Below are 16,138 nucleotides of genomic sequence, written 5' to 3'. Positions count from 1 at the left end.
GCCATCACTTTTTTATATATATAGATATTGAACTATACCACTATACTATTATATAATATGTAATATATAACATATAATTAATATTATTATATTATATAGGAGCCCCCAGATGGCATAGTGGACTAAGTGACTTGAAGGTTGGGTTGCTGACCTGAAAGCTGCCAGGTTCGAATCCCACCTGGGGAGAGTGTGGATGAGCTCCCTCTATCAGCTCCAGCTCCATGCGGGGACATGAGAGAAGCCTCCCACAAGGATGGTAAAAATATCAAAACATCCGGGCGTCCCCTGGGCAACGTCCTTGCAGACGGCCAATTCTCTCACTCCAGAAGCAACTCCGGTTGCTCCTGACACGAAATTTTTTTTTATTATATTATTCGTATTATATTGTATAATAACATTATTATTATTATTATTATTATTATTATTATTATTATTATTATTATTATTACAGTATTTATATTCCGCCCTTCTCACCCCGAAGGGGACTCAGGGCGGATTACAATGAACACATATATGGCAAACATTCAATGCCAACAGACAAACAACATTCAGTTTTAGACAGACACAGAGGCATTTTTAACATCTTTCCAGCTTCACGGTTCCGGCCACAGGGGGAGCTGTTGCTTCACCGTCCATTGGTGGCTATTCTTTCTCTTCTTTTCCTCGTGAGCAGTTTTATGGTGTTGTAGATTAGTTAAATTAGCCTCCCGCATAAAGCGTACCTTAAATTTTCCCTACTTGACAGATGCAACTGTCTTTTGGGGCTGCTAGGTCAACAGCAAGCCAGGGCTTTTTTTTTTTTTATGGTCGGAGGCTTAACCCAACCCGATTATTGATAAGATTATTATCAATATTATATATATATATATACAATATATTATATTATTAAAACTGATATAAAAATATTATATTATAAAACTGAGGGCGGGGGCCAGGTAAATTACCTTGGAGGGCCGCATCCAGCCCCTGGGCCTTAGTTTGGGGACCCCTGTTGTTATGTAATGTTTGTGTTGTTTTTATGATTGGAAACCGCCCTGAGTCCCATCCGGGAGATAGGGCGGTATATAAATAAAGTTTTATTATTTATTATTATTATTAAGTTCAGCAGCTCAGCGCTTTAACACACTTCGCCACCGAGGCTCCAAATAGCAAGGCAAAAAATTCCACAATAGTTGATTTGAACTGGGTTTTCTGAGTCCACATTGCCATATATTCCACGGAGATATTGTGGGATTGTATTCAGCTGCGTGGAAGGGGCCTTGGTGGCTAATGCTGAGTGATGTGCTCTTCCCTCCCCTTGCAGGCGGGGAGTATAAGGACGATTTGGTGTGGAATTCCTCGGAGGTGCGCCGAGAAGCCAGCCTGATGCCCCCTTCTGAACTCTCCCCTTGCCCCACGGTCCTCACCTGGACGCACGGCAGCCTGGCGCCTTTGAAGGGCAACGGCTCGCAGCCTCGCTCCATCTCTGTGTCGACGATCTCCTCTTCGGACAACTGCTCCTCCGGCCAAGGGACCCCTGCCTGTGCGGACAACCTCTTGGAGTCGTTTGCCTTCCCCACCCACTGCGGGAGGCGCAACCTTAGGACTCCTCACAGCATCACCATCACGCCCCCCACCACGCCCCAGCTCAAGAGGGGCAAGCCCCCACGCACCCCTCCGCCACCCAGCCGGAAGGTGTTCCAGCTCCTGCCCAACTTCCCAACCCTCACCAGGAGCAAATCCCACGAATCCCAGCTTGGCAACAGGATCGACGAAGTCCCCGCTATGAAGTAAGTGTTAAGTACTGTATACACTCGAGTATAAGCCGACCCGAATAGAAGCCGAGGCACCTAATTTTACCACAAACAACTGGGAAAACATTGACTCCAGTATAAGCCGAGAGTGGTAAATTTCAGAAATAAAAATAGATACCAATAAAATGACATTAATTGAGACATCCATAGGTTAAATGTTTTTGAATATTTACATAGAGATAAGATAAGACTGTCCAACACTGATCAAATCATTATTCTCATCTTCTTCAATGTAAATGGGCTTATGTATCCTTTTAAAAATAATAGAGTAAAATAATACATGTGATAATAATAATAAGGTTTGGATCATTGATGTTGCCATCCCAGGTGACAGTCGCATTGACGAAAAACAACAGGAAAAAGCCACTATCAGGACCTCAAGATAGGAGCCCCCGTAGCCTAGTGGGTTAAAGCCTTGTGACTTGAAGGTTGGGTTGCTGACCTGAAGGCTGCCAAGTTCGAATCCCACCCGGAGAGCGTGGATGAGCTCCCTCTAGCAGCTCCAGCTCCATGCGGGGACATGAGAGAAGCCTCCACAAGGATGGTAAAACATCAAAACATCCGGGCGTCGCCTGGGCAACGTCCTTGCAGACAGCCAATTATCTCACCCCAGAAGCAACTCAGGTTGCTCCTGACACGGAAAAAAAAAGGACCTCAAGATTGAACTTCAAAGACTCTGGCAGAAACCAGTACAGGTGGTCCTGGTGGTGATCGGCACATTGGATGCCGTGCCAAAAGATCTCAGCTGGCATTTGGAAACAATAGACATTGACAAAATTACGATCTGCCAACTGCAAAAGGCCACCCTACTGGGATCTGCACGCATCATCCGAAAATACATCACCCAGTCCTAGACACTTGGGAAGTGTTTGACGTGTGGTTTTGTGATACGAAATCCAGCATATCTATCTTGTTTGCTGTGTCATAATAAAATAAAATTATTATTATTATTATTATTATTATTATTATTATTATTATTATTATTACAGAAAAATAATACATGTACTGTAATAATAATAATAATAATAATAATAATAATAATAATAATAATAATACAGGAAAATAATACATGTAATAATAAATAGAGTAAAATAATAAATGCAATGATAATAATATCAAAGTGAAATAATAAATGTATTAATAATAATAATAATAGAGTAAAAATAAATGTAATAGTAGCAACAATAATAGAGAAAAATAATAAATGTAATAATACCAATAATAATAGAGGAAAATAATAAATGTACCATATATTCTCGAGTATAAGCTAACCCAAATATAAGTTAACCAGGACCTTCACCCGAGTATAAGCTGATAAACAGTCTTAAAAAAAGGGCTGAAAAACTAGGCTTATACTTGAGTATATACATTAATACTCTGACTGGCAGCTTCCTCTGGAAGTCAACTACATATATTAAATGTCTACGTATATATGACTGACCCACTGTTTTCTTCCCCTCTCTTTCTTTCTTTGTGTCTTTTAGATTTGGTAAGAGATATTTTATCTTGACATCTGCTTCGGAGGGTGGGAGAACATATGTCACACCTCATAGATTTGAAGTATATCCTTTCCCACGAATCCCTGCTTACCTTCGCCAGAAGTTTGCTTCAAAACAGTAGGATGAACTCATTCCAAACACAAGCTCTTTAAACCTTGGGGAGGAATACAGGAGAGTCTCACTTATCCAAGATAAACGGGCCGACAGAACATTGGATAAGCGTAAATCTTGGATAATAAGGAGGGATTAAGAAAAAAGCCTATTAAACATAAAATTACATTATGATTTTACAAATTAAACACCAAAACATCATGTTTTACAAGAAATTGACAAAAAAGGCAGTTCAATACACAGTATTGGTATGTAGTAATTGCTGTATTTACGAATTTAGCACCAAAACATTGCAACATTGACTACAAAAACATTGACTACCCAAAGGCAGACTGCCTTGGATAATACAGAACCTTGGATAAGTGAAGCTTGGATAAGTGAGACTCTACTGTAGTTAGAAATTGTGGGTTTCTTGTATTAGAAAAAGCTCGGTGTCCAACTGGTTTTGAATCATTCTATTATAGCAGCTGCTTACTTCAAAGGACCGTGAGTTTGGGACAGACAAGAGAGGGTTTTGTTTATTTATTTACAGTATTTATATTCCGCCCTTCTCAATGAACACATATATGGCAAACATTCAATGCCAACAGACAAACAACATATAAAGACAGACACAGAGGCATTTAACATTTTTTTCCAGCTTCACGATTCCGGCCACAGGGGGAGCTGTTGCTTCACTGTCCACTAGTGGCTGTACTTCCTCATTCCTTTCCTCATGTTTTGCTGGCAGTTTTATGATGTTGTAAATTAGTTAAATTATCCTCCCCGCATAAAGCGTACCTAAATTTCCCTAATTGACAGATGCAACTGTCTTTCGGGGCTGCATAGGTCAACAGCAAGCCGGGCTATTTAATGGTTGGGGGCTTAACCTGACCCGGGCTTTGAACTCATGACCTCTCGCTCAGTAGTGTTTTATTGCAGCTGGTTACTAGCCAGCTGCGCCACAGCCCGGCATAATATAATACAAAATAAAATAACGTAGAAGTACTATACAATTATAATATAATAATAATTTAAAAATAAAATAGTAATCATACAATAATAATATAAACATAATAATAATAATAATCTATATATATAAAAGAGTGATGGCATCACGGCGACCCACAAAACAACAAAACTACAGCCCCCCCAATCTCAAAATTTGACAACACAACCCATCATCCACGGCTCTAGGTTGATACAACAAAAAGAAAAGAAAAATAAAGTCCTAATTAGAGAGAGAGGAATAATTGCTTTTATCCAATTGCTGCCAGTTAGAAGGCTAAGCTCCTCCAACTTGGTCTCCTAGCAACCCAATAAAAAATAATAAAAAACACTAAAAAATAATTTAAAACACTAAAAAATTAATACAATAAAATACTATAATAACAGAAAATAACTAAAAATAATACAAGAAAATAATAAAATATAATAAATAAAAAGATAACTTACAATAAAATTAATTTAAAAAATACAAATAACGTCAAATAAAAATTACACAACAATTTTTAACCAATACCACCATCACTTTGCCACAGCAACGCGTGGCCGGGCACAGCTAGTATAAAATAAAATAGAACAAAAATGGCTTTGGAAAGCAATTCCTAACAGGCCTGCTATGGATGGTTTTTAGATACTCTCTTAGTTTCTCCTATTTGTGATAAAGTGAATGTGTTTGACATAGCAAAAAGAGTGCCTTCCTCCAAGCAATCCTCTCTGCAAAATAGCTTGATTTTTCAGCCTGACTGAAGAGAAAAATGCTGAGACCATAAAGCAGGAAAACAACACCTCCTTAAACTCCAAATCTTAATATTCAATAATGTGGAGCCATGGCTGTTCACGCATAATAACAGCACTATAATGGTATAGTGTGAATGGATTGTGCATCCTAACCCAGCAACTGTGCTGTCTCTCTAGTTGTGGTTCATATTTTGCCATAATATGTGACTATAGGCTTCGCCATTCCTGAATGGGAAGTTGTGCTTCGATCTTCTCCACTACTCACATTGTTTCCTTGTCTGCAAAGTGTTTGTTGTATTTAATCTCATAGTTGTCGTGTGATTATAGAAGTGGAAACTGAGAAAGAGAGGGATTGTCCCAGAACTGGGTGCGGGTTCTGTTCTGATGTTCCACTGCGTTCATCATGTTTCAAAATGAGTGTTGGCAGAGTTGCGGCTGTATTTCTAAAAGTCTGGGGGTTTGTAATGAGTAAGTTGGCTTGAATTTGAAACCAAATTTTCTCTTGGTACTTGGGGTCACAACCGGAGTCATATTAGTCACCAGATACAGGCATTAGTCACCAGAGATGTGAATAATTATTCTAACAGAGATCTTTGGTTATGACTTAATTGTGAGTCTTATGATTTGGAATGAGTAGAGTCTCACTTATCCAACATTCGCTTATCCAGCATTCTGGATTATCCAACACATTTTTGTAGTCAATGTTTTCAATACTGAAACTTTGACACAGATATTTTCATCCATTACTATCTAATTTTAGGTCCCCCAACAGAAATGATCTTCTGACAGTCCTCTTGCAAGGACAGGAAAGATCCACCATAATCAGAGTAAGCCTATTTTTCCTGAAAGCTATCAAGAAAAGAGCACATTTCTTGAAAGAAGAATCAGGAAAATAAGATTTTGACGGCAAACAGAAGGTCGGCTGCTGTCCTCCCATCCTTTTTGCCTTGTTTTTATTTATGTTGCACTTTGAAATGGTCATATAACTGGTCAAACAAATAAATTATAATAATAATAATTATTATTATACATGATAAAAACCCCGTATATGGCTCAACACACACCAGAAACATGTCAAAATAAGAATGAAAATGTCCCTGTTACATGTGACACTGAATGCACATGTGACATGAATCCAAAGCACTCTAGCGTGTGCATTTATTGTATGTGCAGTGGCTTAATTGTTCTCCAGACAGAATTAATACAATGGAACATCATACGTCCCTATGGCCTTGTGCATTATCTTTCTATCCAATTAACTTACTAATTGTACACAGTGGTTGCACTCCAGGCCTGGAAACACCTATGACTACTGCACCACACAAGAGTCCAGAAAAACATATAAAAAGCATATAAAAACCAGGAATAAGAAAGGAAGATACATAATCCAAAACGGTTTAGCAAAAGGGGATAACCAAACAATCGTCCAAATGTCTCATAAAGTTCCATAGCTGACAAAGTCGAGAACAGCCAGGAATCACAGATGCAGTCTAAGTCCACAACCGAGAAGATATACAGTAGAGTCTCACTTATCCAAGCCTCGCTTATCCAAGCTTCTGGATTATCCAATGCATTTTTGTAGTCAATGTTTTCAATATATCGTGATATTTTGGTGCTAAATTCGTAAATACAGTAATTAGTACATAGCATTACTGCGTATTAAACTACTTTTTCTGCCAAATTTGTTGTATAACCTGATGTTTTGGTGCTTAATTTGTAAAATCATGACCTAATTTGATGTTTAATAGGCTTCTCCTTAATCTCTCCTTATTATCTAACATATTCGCTTATCCAACGTTCTGCCGGCCTGTTTATGTTGGATAAGTGAGACTCTACTGTAATAATAAATACAGAAAAATAATACATGTAATAATAAATAAAGTAAAATAATAAATGCAATAATAATAATAATAATAATATCAAAGTGAAATAATAAATGCATTATTAATAATAAAAATAGCAAAAATAATAGAGAAAAATAATAAATGTATTAATAATAATAAAAATAGAGTAAAATACAATAGAGTCTCACTTATCCAAGCTAAACGGGCCAGCAGAAGCTTGGATAAGCGAATATCTTGGATAATAAGGAGAGATTAAGGAAAAGCCTATTAAACATCAAATTAGGTTATGATTTTACAAATTAAGCACCAAAACTTCATGTTATACAACAAATTTGACAGAAAAAGTAGTTCAATACGCAGTAATGTTATGTTGTAATTACTGTATTTACGAATTTAGCACCAAAATATCACGATATCTTGAAAACATTGACTACAAAAATGGCTTGGAGGTTAAATGTTTTAGGTTAAATGTTTTAGGTTTTAGGTTAAATGTTTTAGGTTAAATGTTTTTGAATATTTACATAAAACTAATTTAAGACAAGACTGTCCAACTCTGATCAAATCATGATTCTCATCTTCTTCAATGTAAATGTGCTTATGTATCCTTTTAATAATAATAGAGTAAAATAATACATGTAATAATAATAATACAGTAGAGTCTCATTTATCCAACATTTGCTTATCCGACATTCTGGATTATCCAACACATTTTTGTAGTCAATGTATTCAATATATTATGATATTTTGGTGCTAAATTCGTAAATACAGTAATTAGTACATAGCATTACTGCGTATTAAACTACTTTTTCTGCCAAATTTGTTGTATAACCTGATGTTTTGGTGCTTAATTTGTAAAATCATGACCTAATTTGATGTTTAATAGGCTTCTCCTTAATGCCTCCTTATTATCCAACATATTTGCTTATCCAACGTTCTGCCGGCCTGTTTATGTTGGATAAGTGAGACTCTACTGTAATAATAAATACAGAAAAATAATACATGTAATAATAAATAAAGTAAAATAATAAATGCAATAATAATAATAATAAGATCAAAGTGAAATAATAAATGCATTATTGATAATAAAAATAGCAAAAATAATAGAGAAAAATAATAAATGTATTAATAATAATAATAAATGTATTAATAATAATAATAGAGTAAAATAAATGTAATACAGTAGAGTCTCACTTATCCAACATAAACGGGCTGGCAGAACGTTGGATAAGTGAATATGTTGGATAATAAGGAGAGATTAAGGAAAAGCCTATTAAACACCAAATTAGGGTTATGATTTTACAAATTAAGCACCATAACATCATGTTATACAACAAATTTGACAGAAAAGTAGTTCAATACGCAGTAATGCTATGTAGTAATTATAGTATTTACGAATTTAGCACCAAAATATCACAATATATTGAGAACTTTGACTACAAAAATGCGTTGGATAATCCAGAACGTTGGATAAGCGAGTGTTGGATAAGTGAGACTCTACTGTAATAAAAATAGAGTAAAATAAATGTAATAATAATAATAAATGTATTAATAATAATAATAAATGTATTAATAATAATAATAGAGTAAAATAAATGTAATAGTAGCAACAATAATAGAGAAAAATAATAAACGTATTACATGGACTTTACATGACCTGTATGAAGACTTGAGGATTCTGGATGAATGGATTTTAACCTTGGACATTCTTAACATTTTATATAATGTGATTTTATTTTGTAATGGTATCTGTTTTATATGAACTGTTGCTTTGTAGATTGTTTTATATGAATTGTTGTTTTTACATTGTTTTTAGGCATTGAATTTTTGCCTATTTACTGTAAGCCGCTTTGAGTCTCCTCGGAGGGAAAGGCGGGGTAAAAGTGATGTAAACAAATAAATAAATAAAATTAATAATAATAATAAAAATAGAGTAAAATAAATGTAATACAGTAGAGTCTCACTTATCCAACATAAACGGGCCGGCAGAATGTTGGATAAGCGAATATGTTGGATAATAAGGAGGGATTAAGGAAAAGCCTATTAAACATCAAATTAGGTTATGATTTTACAAATTAAGCACCAAAACATCATGTTATACAACAAACTTGACAGAAACGGTAGTTCAATACGCAGTAATGTTATGTTGTAATTACTGTATTTACGAATTTAGCACCAAAATATCACGATATATTGAAAACATTGACTACAAAAATGGTTTGGATTATCCAGAGGCTTGGATAAGCGAGGCTTGGATAAGTGAGACTCTACTGTAAATGTAATAGTAATAAGAATAAGAATAATAAGAATAATAAGATCAGAGTGAAATAATAAATGCATTAATAATAATAAAAATAGAGTAAAATAAATGTATTACTAACAATAATAAAGAGTAAAATAATAAATTTAATAATACCAATAAAAATAGAGAAAAATGTACCATATATTATTATCTATTGTATTGTTTTAATTGTGTTATGATATGTTGTTTTTATTTATTATATTGTATTGCTCTGGGCATGGCCCCATGTTAGCCGCCCGAGTCCCCGCTGGGGAGATGGTGGCTGGGTATAAATAAAGTTTTATTATTATTATATTACTAGCTGTGCCCGGCCACGCGTTGCTGTGGCAAAGTGTTGGTGGTATTGGTTAAAAATTGTTGTGTAATTTTTATTTGACGTTATTTGCATTTTTTAATTAATTTTTTATTGTAAGTTATATTTTTATTTATTATATTTTATTATTTTCTTGTATTATTTTAGTTCTTTTCTGTTATTATAGTATTTTATTGTATTAATTTTTAGTGTTTTTTATTATTTTTTATTGGGTTGCTAGGAGACCAAGTTGGAGGAGCTTAGCCTTCAAACTGGCAGCAATTGGATAAAAGCAATTATTCCTCTCTCTCAAATTAGGACTTTATTTTTCTTTTCTTTTTGTTGTATCAACCTAGAGGCGTGGATGATGGGTTGTGTTGTCAAATTTCGAGGTTGGGGGGCCTGTAGTTTTGTTGTTTTGTCCGCTGCCCTGATGCCATCACTCTTTTATATATATACTAGCTGTGCCTGGCCACGCGTTGCTGTGGCAAAGTGGTGGTGGTATTGGTTAAAAATTGTTGTGTAATTTTTATTTGACGTTATTTGCATTTTTTAATTAATTTTTTATTGTAAGTTATATTTTTATTTATTATATTTTATTATTTTCTTGTATTATTTTAGTTCTTTTCTGTTATAGTATTTTATTGTATTAATTTTTAGTGTTTTTTATTATTTTTTATTGGGTTGCTAGGAGATCAAGTTGGAGGAGCTTAGCCTTCAAACTGGCAGCAATTGGATAAAAGCAATTATTCCTCTCTCTCAAATTACGACTTTATTTTTCTTTTCTTTTTGTTGTATCAACCTAGAGGCGTGGATGATGGGTTGTGTTGTCAAATTTCGAGGTTGGGGGGCTTGTAGTTTTGTTGTTTTGTGGGTCGCCGTGCTGCCATCACTCTTTTATATATATAGATTATTCTTGAATATAAGCTGACCCAAATATAAGCCAACCAGGACCCTCACCTGAGCATAAGCCGAGGGGGGCTTTTTCAGTCTTAAAAAAAGGGCTGAAAAACTAGGCTTATACTCGAGTATATACAGTAAATCATTTAACACACAAATCCACTCCTATCTCCTACCCTTTTAATTTAGAAAGGTTGAAAAACCCTTTCTGTTTCCACTGCCCCGCTCTCGAATGTGTCTACCTTTGTCACATCCGGCGTCTTTAAACATGGCAAGCATATGCCTTTGTCCGTTCTCTCAAGGACGTCTCCAGGCTCTTGGCAAAATGCTCTCTGATGTAGGAGGTAGTCAATAGCAACAGGCTTACCTGGCTACAGCCATCGCAGAGAACAGCGCATTCTGCTTGCTGCTGGCTGCTGCGTGGCTGAAACCACCATTTTAATTTTATGCTGTGCCTCTGAGCATAGTGTGAGCATTGGAACAGAAGAAGCTGAAGACCCCGGCACTTTGAGCTCAGTATTGTCAGCTCTGACTGGTAGTGGGACTCCAGATTTCAGAGCAGATTGTTTTCTAGCCCTTGCATCTTCCTATCCAAGTAATAGTTAGGTCTGTAGTTGTTTCCCATCTAGGTCTGGCTCTGCTCAGGATTCAAAATTAGTTGGGATTAGGCTGGAAATCAAAATGTTGTGTCCTAGGTTCAACAAATTGTGGCATCAAAGTAAAAGCCACCTTCACATCGAGGATTCAGGACAGGTCGGCCATGTAAGGCCTTATCAATCAGTTGTTTACTATACACAGCAAAAAGGAAAAGGACAGTCTATATATATAAAAGAGTGATGGCATCACGGCGACCCACAAAACTACAAAACTACAGGCCCCCCAACCTCGAAATTTGACAACACAACCCATCATTCACGGCTCTAGGTTGATGCAACAAAAAGAAAAGAAAAATAAAGTCCTAATTAGAGGAAGAGGAATAATTGCTTTTATCCAATTGCTGCCAGTTAGAAGGCTAAGCTCTTCCAACTTGATCTCCTAGCAACCCAATAAAAAATAATAAAATACACTAAAAAAATTAAAAACACTAAAAAATTAATACAATAAAATACTATAATAACAGAAAATAACTAAAAATAATACAAGAAAATAATAAAATATAATAAATAAAAAGATAACTTACAATAAAATTAATTAAAAAATACAAATAACGTCAAATAAAAATCACACAACAATTTTTAACCAATACCACCACCACTTTGCCACAGCAACGCGTGGCCGGGCACAGCTAGTATATAATATAATACAAGGTCGGTTGTGTTATTATCATACACGTCTTATGTACCGTGTTTCCCCGAAAATAAGACAGTGTCTTATATTAATTTTTGCTCCCAAATATGTGCTAGGTCTTATTTTCAGGGGATGTCTTATTTTTCCAGGAAGAATTCACATTTATTGTTGAACATTAAAAAAGAACATTTATTATATACTGTACAGTAGTTGTCATCACAAACCAGCATAACCAGACAAACTGTGAATCCTATCAAGAATTTCTTGTTACTACCAATATTTCCATGTACAACACTTTATGGTACATACATTTACCGATCCTGCATGCTCTGGTGTTCTGTTTGGCAGGCATGCTTCCAAACAAAAACTTCGTTAGTCTTACTTTCAGGGGAGGCCTTATATTTAGCAATTCAGCAAAACCTCTACTAGGTCTTATTTTCTGGGGATGTCTTATTTTAGGGGAAACAGGGTAATGTAGTCCCTTATATGTTACGATTATAACATCAACTTATATTTAACACACTGTATTGGTGAGGAACTGATTCTTTAAACCATCTCGGGTCTGGATTGGGTTAAAGCTAACCCGGTTATTGACCGTAAACCCGTTCCTGTCTGTTGTCGAAGGCTTTAATGGCCGGGATCACAGGGTTGTTGTATGTTTTCCGGGCTGCATGGCCATGTTCCAGAAGTATTCTCTCCTGACGTTTCGCCCACATCTATTGCAGGCATCCTCAGAGGTTGTGAGGTATGGAGAAACTCAGCAAGGAAGGTTTATATATATCTGTGGAAAGTCCAGGGTGAGAGAAGAACTCTTTGTCAGTTGGAGGCCAGTGTGAATGTTGTAGTTAATCACCTTGATTAGCATTGAATAGCTTCATCTCCTGGCTTCTTCCTGCCTGGGGGCATATATTATTGTAATTTATATTGTATATATGTATATTTATTTATTTATTTACAACATTTATACCCCGCCCTTCTCACCCGAGGGGACTCAGGGCGGCTTACAAAAAACCGTAACCCTAACCCTGTCCCCTGGGCTGAGTGGGTTGCTAGGAGACCAAGTGGGCGGAGCTTAGCCTTCTAACTGGCAGCAATTGGATAAAAACAATTATTCCTCTCCCTCTGATTGGGACTTTATTTTTCTTTTCTTTTTGTTGTATGAACGTAGAGGCATGGATGAGGGATTGTGCTGCCAAATTTAGTGTTTCTGGGATGTGTAGTTTTGTTGTTTTGTCCTAGGCCGAAATTTCATTACCCTTTTATATATATAGATTGTAATTTCTATTGTATATATGTAGACACACACACACACACACACATATATATATAATTAGCAAAGCATGTTATATCTGCGAAATGTCTCCCAAAGCAGTTACTATACTCCCAATTCAAAACAGAATAGGGTTATTGTATGTCTTTCGGGCTGTGTGGCCATGTTCCAGAAGTATTCTCTCCTGACGTTTCGCCCCCATCTATGGCGGGCATCCTCAGAGGTTGTGAGGTATGGAGGATGCCTGCCATAGATGTGGGCGAAACGTCAGGAGAGAATACTTCTGGAACATGGCCATACAGCCCGAAAGACATACAACAACCCTGTGATCCCGGCCATGAAAGCCTTCGACAACACATCAAAACAGAATGTTGGTGGACAGGAAATTTAAAGATGGGCCTAAAACTAACCTTAGCATAGACACCGAAAACTGGGAAACCCTAGTCCTTGAGCGCTCTAAACAGGAGGTCAGCTGTGACCAGCAGTGCTGTGGAGTCTTTAAGTTAAAGAGGCACAAATGGAGGGCGAAAGGGAGAAGCCAACCCTGACCACCTGGAAACCAATGTTCTCACTGTGGAAGAACATGTGGATCAAGAATAGGGATCCACAGTCGCCTACGTACCCACCGCCAAGACACTACACTTGGAAGGCCATCATACCCGGACAACGAGGGATCGCCTAAGTAAGTAAGTATGTACACTCACAAGCATGTGGTTGAAAGCAATTGATTTGTGGGAGATGAGATCACCGCTCTAGGATTTCCAGCCAATGATTGACTGGGCTGGTTTTTGGCTGAATTAAGTCATTACAAAGCGTTTTACTTTGTGGGCTTCAGAACTGGAAGTCTGGTGCCATCTAGAGTTGAGAGGAAGAAGGGACTGCAGGTGGTTTTGGAAGCCTTTCAAAAACAAATACCCTATAAACTCGAGTATAAGCCAACCCGAATATAAGACGAGGCACCTAATTTTACCACCAAAAAAACTGGGAAAACATTGACTCCAGTATAAGCCGAGGGTGGTCAATTTCAGAAATAAAAATAGATACTGTACCAATAAAATTACATTAATTGAGGCATCAGTAGGCTAAATGTTTTTGAATCTATATATATAAAAGAGTGATGGCATCACGGCGACCCACAAAACAACAAAACTACAGGCCCCCCAACCTCGAAATTTGACAACACAACCCATCATCCATGCCTCCAGGTTGATACAACAAAAAGAAAAGAAAAATAAAGTCCTAATTAGAGAGAGAGGAATAATTGCTTTTATCCAATTGCTGCCAGTTAGAAGGCTAAGCTCCTCCAACTTGGTCTCCTAGCAACCCAATAAAAAATAATAAAAAACATTAAAAATTAATACAACAAAATACTATAATAACAGAAAATAACTAAAAATAATACAAGAAAATAATAAAATATAATAAATAAAAATATAACTTACAATAAAATTAATAAAAATTGCAAATAATGTCAAATAAAAATTACACATTTTTAACCAATACCACCACCACTTTGCCACAGCAACGCGTGGCCGGGCACAGCTAGTATTTACATAAAACTCTAATTTAAGATAAGATTGTCCAACTCTGATTAAATTATGGTTCTCATCTTCTTCAATGTAAATATGCTTATGTATCCTTTTAATAATAATAGAGTAAAATAATACATGTAACAATAATAATAAATACAGGAAAATAATACAGTAGAGTCTCACTTATCCAACATAAACGGGTTGGCAGAATGTTGGATAAGTGAATATGTTGGATAATAAGGAGGCCTATTGAACATCAAATTAGGTTATGATTTTACAAATGAAGCACCAAAACATCATGTTAGACAGCAAATTTGGCAGAAAAAGTAGTTCAATACGCAGTAATGCTATATAGTAATTACTGTATTTATGAATTTAGCACCAAAATATCACGATATATTGGAAACATTGACTACATAAATGCGTTGGATAATCCAGAATGTTGGATAAGTAAGACTCTACTGTACTGTGATGTCTCATGGGCCATGTAGTCCCGTTCCTAGTACTATTGTGGCAGACGAAGAGGAAAACTTGGGTTTCCCACCGATTCAGCCAGAATTGGAGCCTCTGCACCTGCAGGATGTTTGCCCTCAAGAAGTCAGCCAAACAAGCCTTGGGCAGAATTCTCCCCCGTTCTCTCGCCGGGATAATTATAATAGAGATAGAGGTGCTAGGGAGGCGAATCGCCGAAGCGCCAGAATCGCTGCCAGACAATTAGCTGATTAAACCTGTTTCCCTTGGGAAATCTTAAGGAGTCATGCATCTGGACACAGTTTGGGTTTCACTTCTTGTTCCCCAGGGAAAGTGTTCCTTGGCGGGAAAACAAGATCCTATATAGGTGTTTTACCGCAAAGAAATCCTTGCGGAGTCAATTCGTCAGCTTCAGGAGTAAGATCGTGTGTGGACTACGCTACTCCAGTTCCTTGTTTCCAGGACCAAGTTCCAAGCCTGCCTTGTTCCCCGGACCTCGCCACGGACCTTGTTCTTGCTTCTTGCTTCTTGTTGCCTCGTATCAAGTCTTGTTTGCCAAGAATCTAGTTTGTTTTCCAGCCTTGTTGTCAAGCTCCATTGGACTAAAGGACCTTGTCATTTCCCTCGGTTATTGGATTATAACTTTGGACTCTAATATCACATATTGGACATTGTTTTCCTGGACTAAATTTGACCTTTCCTGAAAGGTCTACTTCTGAACTATATTCTTCACTTGTTTTTATTGACTTTATATATTCCTTTAATAAAGATATTAGATAGATTCTGGTCTCTGCGCATGGTTATTGGTGCTCTGCAGCCTGGGTCCTGACATGTACATTAATTGAGGCATCAGTAGGCTAAATGTTTTTGAATATTTACATAAAACTCTAATTTAAGATAAGACTGTCCAACTCTGATTAAATTATGGTTCTCATCTTCTTCAATGTAAATATGCTTATGTATCCTTTTAATAATAATACAGTAAAATAATACATGTAATAATAATAATAAATACAGTAAAATAATACATGTAATAATAATAAATATAGTAAAATAATACATGTAATAATAAATAGAGTAAAATAATAAATGCAATAATAATAAGATCAGAGTGAAAT

At 36.3% G+C, this 16,138-nt stretch overlaps 1 protein-coding gene across 1 annotated transcript in view; it reads left to right on the top strand.

Moving 5' to 3' along the window:
• ksr1 (kinase suppressor of ras 1) overlaps positions 1-16,138 on the top strand; it is a 147,900-nt gene that overhangs the window by 96,182 nt on the left and 35,580 nt on the right. The window contains exons 4-5 of the mRNA XM_062960164.1: positions 1,304-1,769; positions 3,278-3,282. Of these exons, the coding sequence (XP_062816234.1) occupies positions 1,304-1,769; positions 3,278-3,282 (471 nt within the window). The remainder of the gene's footprint in view (positions 1-1,303; positions 1,770-3,277; positions 3,283-16,138) is intronic.

This window comes from Anolis carolinensis, unplaced genomic scaffold, assembly GCF_035594765.1.
Source record: "Anolis carolinensis isolate JA03-04 unplaced genomic scaffold, rAnoCar3.1.pri scaffold_7, whole genome shotgun sequence".
In the NCBI taxonomy this organism is placed as follows: domain Eukaryota; kingdom Metazoa; phylum Chordata; class Lepidosauria; order Squamata; family Dactyloidae; genus Anolis; species Anolis carolinensis.
This window is presented reverse-complemented; position numbering and strand designations above follow the sequence as displayed.